This window comes from Sycon ciliatum, chromosome 6 (genome assembly GCF_964019385.1).
Source record: "Sycon ciliatum chromosome 6, ocSycCili1.1, whole genome shotgun sequence".
NCBI classification, from domain to species: Eukaryota; Metazoa; Porifera; class Calcarea; order Leucosolenida; family Sycettidae; genus Sycon; species Sycon ciliatum.
Window position 1 is genome coordinate 23239899 of NC_088648.1, and position 9286 is coordinate 23249184.

The 9286-nt window shown below is 50.6% G+C and overlaps 1 protein-coding gene across 1 annotated transcript in view; it reads left to right on the plus strand.

The window, feature by feature from the left end:
- LOC135819738 (uncharacterized) overlaps positions 1-6391 on the plus strand; it is a 10023-nt gene extending 3632 nt beyond the window's left edge. The window contains exons 3-4 of the mRNA XM_065332997.1: positions 149-337; positions 4715-6391. Of these exons, the coding sequence (XP_065189069.1) occupies positions 149-337; positions 4715-5311 (786 nt within the window). The 3' untranslated portion in view covers positions 5312-6391. The remainder of the gene's footprint in view (positions 1-148; positions 338-4714) is intronic.
- Positions 6392-9286: the final 2895 nt, after the last annotated feature.

The following is a 9286-nucleotide window of genomic DNA, read 5'->3' on the forward strand; positions in this document are numbered from 1 at the left end:
AGTACAAATATAGCAACAAGGAGGACTAGTTTCACTGTAATCATTTCCTATAATATGACTCGACATACATGAGTTTAAAAAATGTGAAGCATAACAAAGTACACGCATGTGGATTTCTTTCTCTTGTTCTCCTCACTGCCCAACACAGGTGCAGCCACTGGTCATCTCCGAGATCATCTCGCCCAGCAAGCGCTTCAACGCGCCGTTCCTGCAATCGCAGCGCAAGCGCACCGGCGTCCTGAGAACGGCGGAGCGCAGCCTGCAGACGGAGCCCTGGTCGACGGGCAACGTGATCGCTACCGGCCTGAAGTACGGCCTGCGCGGCCAGAAGCTCGCCGTGAGTTTTGCCTGCGTGTCTGCACTGGCACAGCACGGTCCGAAGAAATCCAACCTCATGAATAAAATAGCGTTGCCGGGCGCTACGCAGCCCTACAGTGCATTTCAAAACTATAGACGCGTAGGGTTTTTGAAATATTTCAAATTTGGCTGGAACTTTTTGAGAATAGTTTTCGGAATATTGCTCAGGATCGCTCCACAATTACTCTCATAATAGTTTCTAAAGGATTGGATAACAGACGCCCAATTTGGAAAAATTTATGCACAAAGTGATCACAGATTTTATGTGGTATAGATGCTGGCATAACGGTTTTCGCCTAGGTACGCGTCTATAGTTTTGAAATGGACTGTAGCACTACACACACACTGGTCTGTGCACTCGAACGCGGCGCTGCTTTATTCATGAGGTTGGATTTCTCAGACCGGCACTGTGCTACGGTGAAACCTGTCTAAGACGACCGCTCAAGGGACCTTCGCAAGGTGGTCTCTGTTACCAGGTGGTCTCCTTATCCAGGGTCATTTGACTGGAAGTAGCCTCCCTCGGTCGTGGTTTCAGTGGTCTTCTAGGACAGGTGGTCGCCTTATCCGAGTGGTCACCTTGACATGTTTTACTGTAGTTTCAACCATAACCATACAGTAAAACCTGTCAAAGAGACCACCCTGATAAGGCGACCACCTGTCCCACTTGACCGCTACAACTAGGACCAAGGGATGTCATTTCCCGTCAATTGACCCTGGAAAAGGTGACCACTTGCACACAGCAGGCATGTTGAAGGTCCCGTGAGTGGCCGGCTTCGGCAGGTTTCGCGAGGATATGTACGGTTGTGCTCAGTGAAATCCGACCCAGAGTGCATACTCGACACCTTGAACTTCCTAGGCACTCGGCACCCGGGAAGTGGCGCGAATGCGGCTGGCCGTATATGCGTCATGTAGCCGTGGTTGGCTATAAAACCCCTGCGATCGCCACGCAAAGTGTGGTCATTGACTACCCCAGCCATGTTTTGCTTGGAATAAAATAAATAAATATAATCAAGAGTACATAACCCCCAAGAGTGTGCAACTCCAGCTATGGGGTCTGCGACGGCAGAACTTCACATCACGTGATGAACCCGTACACATTATTTGCCCTCTGTCACGGCTGTTCCGAGTGCGACATTTATCAATATGGCGGCGTACCGTAGCAACCCGCATCGCAACAGCTCGCGTACGCACAGCGTGCCGACGCGTGCAGTCTTTCTGCACATTTTTCAAATTTATCGAAGAAAGTTTTTGTTTTGGGGGCGATGGATTCGTGCCTTGGAGAGGTCGTATGAGGCCATGCTGGAGGAGAATAAGTCTACCAAGACCTGGAAGCCTCCCTTCGGCGAAGTACTGAAGTTAGTATGTCCTGGAGTCAATACAGTCCATAGAGGAATTGTTTTCAAGACGATGCAGTGTAATAAATTCTAGTAATGTAGTGCATCATGGAATTAGTTGTGTTTGAAACTTCGGAACAAGAAGGGGGCACGTTTGCTTGACTCACTACCATCATGACGTGAACAGATGGAACCCCACTGCTCTTATTCTAGAACATGTTCTCCCCTGAGGACAGCTTACAGCCAGATTTCCGTGCATAAGAAAAGAGCACAAATAAATCGTTAGACTGATTGCAATTCATCTTGGAGAAGGAGAAAGATAGAATTCGATCGTCTGCTACTCTCTCAACGCAAAGTTGATGACATAGCAGCTACATGTACGTCTCTTCATGCGTATGCTCTTCACCTTGGGATCAATGTGAGGATATTAGGATTGCTGGAAATCAGATTCTGTATACTATTGGACAGCAGTTTCTGCATTGCACATGCTCCACAGTGCTCATCGGCAAGGATGTTGAATTTGCGTGTAACCCTTCACCACCCTACTCTCCATACTATTCCAGATCAGCACTAACTGAACATTGAAGTGTTTCATTTCCAGTTGAATGTGCTCCTCCAATAAGTGCGGCATTGGAGGCGGTGATATTTATTGCCACAGTTGCACTGCTGATCTTCGTCATGAAAGTAGCAACGGATGATGATCAAGTCAACCAGTGGGCTTGCAGTGATAAGCAAAGTACCACAATACATCATCAAGTGTCATAGCATGGCGGAGTTGGTTGCCCGCAACGCTTCCATGTTGGTGTTGTTAGTGAACAAATAGAGGATATCTTCCAGTCTCCAACTTTTAAAGCACATGGACCTGCTATAGGTGTTATTCTTCTATCAATGCTTGTTTCAAGTCACAGAATTATTTAGCTTCTTACAGCTTTGATTTAATTCGCCGTATTGTAATTAATGTGAAGAAGAGGTTGATGCGACTTCGGCGATACTTGGGGAATTGTGTGTTGCTCCCTACGTGGGAGCTTGCGCTATTCCTGCCGACTTGAATTCTCACTTGACCGACTTGTTATTTTAAAATGAATTCATGGACATCTGTCAATTCAGCAGGTGAACTGCATTGCCATCAAGCCCTGAGCCAGCTCCATAGGAATGGCACGGTCATGAAGATGCGTGATGCTGTGTATCTTATTCGCATCAGAATAATAACCTGGTTGTTTCGGCTACACACTCCGGTAGCAACAGATACTCTGCATAATGCAGCTTGTACAGTAGTCCTCACTAAAGTAGAAAGCAGTTTAGGAGGGACTCTAGTGAGGAGTGTACGAGGATAGCCTATTAGTGTTCTACATAATCATTTGCATATTGAACATGTTACATGTAATTATCATGAACGCCGAGAGTGGTAAAACCGGGTACGGCCATCACCAGCGGTTGCGGCCCTGTCCTGAGTGCCATGCTATGCTTAGTGCTGATGTAGTGCAAGATATATAAGCTGCATCATGGTTGTCGTTTGTTGTTGTTCAATTACTTGAAGTATTTCAGTATGGTCTTTACGCATGCAAGTGTGTGCTTTTCAGCAGGATCGTCGAAAGACTACATTGTGCGTGGCCTAAATCTGCAGTAACACTGGTAATACTAAAAGCCCATGCCTATGTGTCTACACGCAAGGCATCAGACAGATGGGGAATCTTGCATCTCTGACATTTAAAATCTCTACACAATGTCCTGCTTCTACATACATTTCGAAAGCATGAATTTCAAAAAATGTTGATTGGATGCATGTCTGATTTGTACTTGCTAACATCCAGAACAAAGCATGCACGGATCCCTCCTATGGCGGACGAAACCGGGGTCTTCATTAGACATTGAGGCAGGAGAACACACTTCCACTCGTCCTGCATTATCAGCAAACACTTGCAATTGACGTCCAAGTACGCCACGCAAATCGACTTGGGCACGAAAACGATAATCTGGGCGGCAATGAAAATATAACTACGACGTAGGAAAAGGACAAACCTTTCAATGAAAATTGGCGTGAAGGCTGCCAAAAATTCTGCGCCCCTTAGGAGGAAGCCTCGAATGTGAGCCAATTCTGATAAACGCCAATGGCCGGCACGACGAGGAAGAACGAAACGAAAAAGATCGTAACTTCACTTTCCCATTGCGCATTTTGACGATCAAAATATCTGCTTGCGCAGCTTGAAGGCAGGAAGGTGAATTCGCTTAGACTTCGCGAATCCAGCGTAGAAAACGGCTGGAATCGACAGAAACATAGGCGAAACCTTGCCGAATATTTCCAGAGATTTGAAAAAGGCAGCAAGGTCGCGTACGACAGCATCATGGATCACTGGGGCGACGGGAAAATGTCGTACCGTACATAATGTCGCTAGATGATGCATGCATAACAGCCGTGCTGTGCATGATAGATACAGGGTTGTACGCAGCCCAGCTTTGGGTACAACTCTCTTGTGCCGGTTGTGGTCACTTTGCACTGTTTGCCAGCATAACCTTTTGAACCATGCCACGTGATGTCATGTGAAGTTCTGCCGTCGCAGCACAGCATAGAGGTTGTGCAGGCAGTTGCACACTCTTGGGGGTTATGTACTCTTGATAAAATGTACAAAATACAATGGTGTAATATCAGAACTGGTCCATGGGTGCCAGTTTTTGCACTTTTAGTAATGGTTTGTGTGGCCAAAGGACAGCATGATTGTACAACTTGTGATCTCCTGTAGGCATGCCCTACATTGCTTGTGCGTACTAGAGACAGGTTGTGTCTTTTACAGTCGGCACATGTCTTTCGCAGCCGTCGCACCGGCCAGGATTTACTGCTCGTGTTCTGTGTGTACACTCATGGTGGGCAGGTCAGTGCGGTCTATACTGGCTCTCACCTTTGTACTGTCTCTGCCTATTGTCACTTTGTGTAACGGATGTGCTGGCTTAATCTCCTTCTGTCTTGTCCTGGCTTGCTCCCGTGTGTGTGTGTGTCTATGTGTGTGTGTTTTGTTTGTGTGCACCAGGATTTCATCAACCAGAAGCTCTCGCTAGACTGGGGTGTGCCGCGTCACCGAATGAACAACTGGACACGGCGCTCACAGGCCCTGGGCCTGTCCGCGCAGGAGTCCGCAGACTTTGTACGCCAGAACATCATTGCCTTTCAGAAGCGCCGCGTGCTCAACGAGCAGTCTCCCCACCGCTCGCTGGATGAGAACGTGGAGTACGACGACGACAACACCTCCGGCGGCGGTGCGTCCTCTGATGTCCAGTCGTCCGCCGATTTCGAACTGGAGCTGGAGAATCGCCTGCGCGCTCTCAAGGCCGACACGCAGAGCAAGCGGGGGCTGCGCCGCGATGCCACCCCGTCGCAGACCCTGCGCACCGTGGCGCAGATGGAGGAGGAGGACCGCGGCATTGTCGTTGAGGAGATGGAGGAGCGGGCGCCCGAGCCCCAGACGGAGCCCAATCCCAGCGACATGCTGTGGCAGCTGAGTATCGATGATGACCATGCCGCACGGCGGACTGCAGCTGCTGGAGAGAAAGATGCCGAGGACGGTGCGGAAGAAGGCGCAGCAGTTGATCCAGCAGAGGAGCGTCGGAAAAGGTGGAGACGTGGTTGATACATTTTTAATTAAAGAATGTTTTGGTAGGTTTGACCTGTACTGCTTTGGGTACTGAAGCGTGTCCTTGCAGCTTTTCTGTCGAGGTTTCGGTAACGGGCTGTTTCTCCGAACCTCCCCCAGCGTTATCGCTATGGTCACTGCCGATCCTCATAGCTACGATGTTTGAAGGAATTGCATCTTGCTAAGCTAAGTTGGATGCCTGCGGGTGTTGTTCCATATAGTGTAGAACCCTGCCAACAAGATCAGGGACTGCGCCGTTTGTGGCAACTGAACATTTCCATGTTAGTTCGTTATGGACACTTTCGCTACTGTTGAGCTGGCCCTGCATGCAACACTCTTGCCGACTGCTAGGCTTTAAGCCTTGTGCTATATCTTGAAGCCTGATTTACCTTGCTTTTGGCTTGCTTAGACATGCCTTGCTTTTCAGAAACTCAGGTTTCAGTACTGAAAGTGCTGTTGAGACAACTTGTTCACGTACAGTTCTACTGCGAAGCGAGAGTTGCAAGCTGCCATGCATTTCCTGCTCACCTCTGTTTGTCTTAGGTGCCATGCGCTGATGCTAGGCTGGATATTTCACATCCTTGGCTTTGCTTTACCATAACTTATTGCTGTATCTGCTGCTGGTCGGTGGAATGCTTTGCTTATCTTTGTCACACAGTGCTATTTTCATTTATCAGTATTACTTTTTAGGAACCAACAAGGTACTTGAAGTACATGGGACCTTGTACTGCGATGTGCAACATGAAAACTGTTGTGTCGAATTTGTACTTGTATATAGATGGCCCTTGGCGGATGTTTGTCTTTTTTTTTTGTTATTGCTGCTGCTGGTGCTGCTGTTGGTGGTGATGGTGGTGGTGGTGCTGCTGCTGTTGGTGTTGGTCGTGGTGGTGCTGCTGCTACTGCTACTGCTGCTGCTGTTGGTGGTGGTAGCGGTGGTGTTGAAGAGACATTCATGCTTACTTGCACAGAATTGGCACTGAGATTCTCTGCAGTTTGTTTACCTTCAATCTGATCATGCAGTGCCCAGGTTATCAGTTCAAGATGATTGGAATAAAGTTAACCGGTGTATACAACTAAGTCATGAAGCCATGCAGCAAACTGTTCGCATGAGACTGACCTTTTCCAGCATCTACTACTTCCTAACGTCACCACCCTCAAGCATCAAGGCGTATATGCACCTTCTCCGTGAAATAATGTAAACCTGGAAACGTTCGCGCTGGTGTCAGTTCGCGATTTGCGAGCACAGACCAATCTGCATCTGAAAGTATTTTGCGATTGAAGTCTATTTCCAGTATAGAGTATTAGACGGTTGTAGTCTTGTAGATATTATGATGAAAAACACAGTAACTGTTACCCACCGGTAGTCTACATGCTTTATCGTGTGACTTTTGCAATTCTTCCTTGTCAAACTCCAGGCCGGAAAGGCCCAAGGACAGGATGTTAGAATTTCGGCAAGGCTTCACAAAATGAGGAGAAATATGCACTGCACGGCTGAATATATGGAGGAGCAGGTTCATAACCGAGGTTTTGCGAACTTCAAGTGGATTTTGAGCCTTAATTCGGCCAACCTTTGCTTTCAAAAGTCTGCAGGACCACTTCGGATGAATAGTCGGTAGTGAGAGTTGTTTGTGTTTAGAGGCAAGCATATGCACGGACAGGTAGCAGGCAGTGGTAAATCATAGCATCGTGGATATATTTCTTCTGGGACCCTCACTCCGACCTGCATTGCTATCCATAGTATCCACGCTGGCTGACGACATCTCCGAGCCAGCAGCCGAGAAGGACAGCTCCTGCGAGTCCGGCGTCTGTTTGTGCCAGAGGTCGTTGTCGCGAGTGCGATCGTGCCGCCGCCGATTCTTGCAGGTGTGAAAGAGCGCCGGGACGTGAATCAGGACGAGAAACGTCGTGCACGCCATGGGCACTGCCAGGACGGCCGTTTCGCTGAGTTCAATATTCTCCGAGCCGCCGTCACCCAGCTGCTCCAGGCCTTTGAGTATGCTGAAAGACATCAGTGACAATGCCCCAGTGTACAGTGGAGCGCTGACCTGGAACGCCATCTTCTTGAGGCCCTGGCTGAAGCGCCGGCGCATGTATGCGCCCGTCACAGCCATGATGGCCAGAGCGATGGTCATGAACAGTGCCTCGGCGTACTGCTGGTCGGATCCGTCCGTGCAGATCAGAGTGTGGTGCGCGTGCGCCTCCAGGTGGTATCGCGGACGAGAGTGCTCGGACGACAGCAGTGTGAACGGCACCACAGAGCCGAGTGCGATGAACAGAACCACACTTAGTCCCACTAGCTGCTCGCGAAGACTCTGAAACAGCTTCTCCTTTGGCTTGCGCCAGCAATGGCGGCGACGACGGCGAACCTTGCATGTCTTGTCCGCGAACGAGGAAGCGGCCGCAAGGAAACCGCCACACAGGCTTTCCGACTTGCTCACTGGCCGGTTCTTGCTCTCCGCTGCCACTTGAAATGCGACGCGAGGCTTGTCTTGGACGTCCAGCAGCTCTGCAGTTGGTGGTGATTGCGCATTCTTGATGTCGCCAGCTTCGAGCCGAGCCAGTTTTCCATCATCCGCCTTGTACGCTGATGCAGTTGGCAGTTGTGTTTCCTGAGAGGCATCATCTGACAGACCGGCTGCAGAACCATGCATATCGGAGGCGATTCCCTCTTCGACTACATTCTGCAGCGGAGTTGCCGGGGTGATGTTCACGGAGATGCTGCTCTCTGCTATTCCGATGTCGTGTGAGGTGGCCTTCCGCTCCATGCTCTCCACACTAGTGTCAACCATGTCGCTAGCACTTGGCGCCTGTGATTGGTCCTGGTCGCGGCCCCGGCGACGTTTCGGCATGGCAACGAACAGCTTTACAGCATGAATTAGCACCGGCACCGACACGGTCATCAAAGCAATGGCTGTCAGGTACACACGCGCAATGCATGTACCCTGCGTGGGCTGTGTAGCGGACAACATAGGCTGCACACCACCCAACACCACCCCCATCATGGATGCAAGGCTCAACAGGGGAGTTCCCAGAGGCCAGATCGTGCCCGACGGGACCTCCAGCGCTGCGATGATCCCGAGAACGCTGGCAATTATGTTGCAGCAGCCGACGAAGAGTCCGATTGCCTGCAGTGGACTGGACGCATGGAGAAACTCGATCTCCAATGCAATGCAGGCATCGCGCGCAGCAGTGCTTGTTGAGTCGTGCGGACACTCAGTGCAGGGCATGTGCGTTGTGTTGGCATAGTAATGCACATTGCAAGGTACACACTGCCAACAGCAGTCGAGCCGAATGGTAGGGTGGATCACGGCACGCTCGGTCCCGGCAGGACACTTTGTCCGACAGGTCACGTGGGTCCGCCGAATAGCAGAGAGCGTTTGCGGATCCAGCGGCATTGTCATGTTGAGCACAGCACGTTGCTCTTGCCGGAGGAGCAGTGTTTCTGCCAGTCGTTCGCACCCAGTGATACTAATGCGAGCAGCAGCCTTGATACTTGCAATTCGATCCTCCAGTGTCTGGATTGTACCATTCTGTAGCAACGCATTGACCGGGTCAACCGAAATTTCTCCCATGGCCTCTAGCGTCACGGACATCTTTCCGTTGCGGTTGCTGGCGTTGGCACGGAATACGCTAAACTCTGCATGGGATCGCTCGGCTCCCTCCGGGGAGAATGAAAAGGGCTTATTGGAGACGGGGCTGAAGAATGACACCGTCTGCAGGGACCGGTGCACGAGCTCGCGTACCTGCACCGGCTTGAGCCTGCGGACGAGCTGCATGGCCGTGGCCAAGTAGCTAGCCTGCGAGCATCGCACTTCGGCCGGTGCTGCGAACGAGATCTGCGCCGCCCGTCGGGCTCCGGCGGTGCATGCTTGAGTGACCGTGTTATTGATCGCATGCGCCACTACCAGCACGGCCTCGCGAGCACGGCTCGCCGCAATTCGGGTCAGCGACGTCTGCAGGCCTCCACCGTTC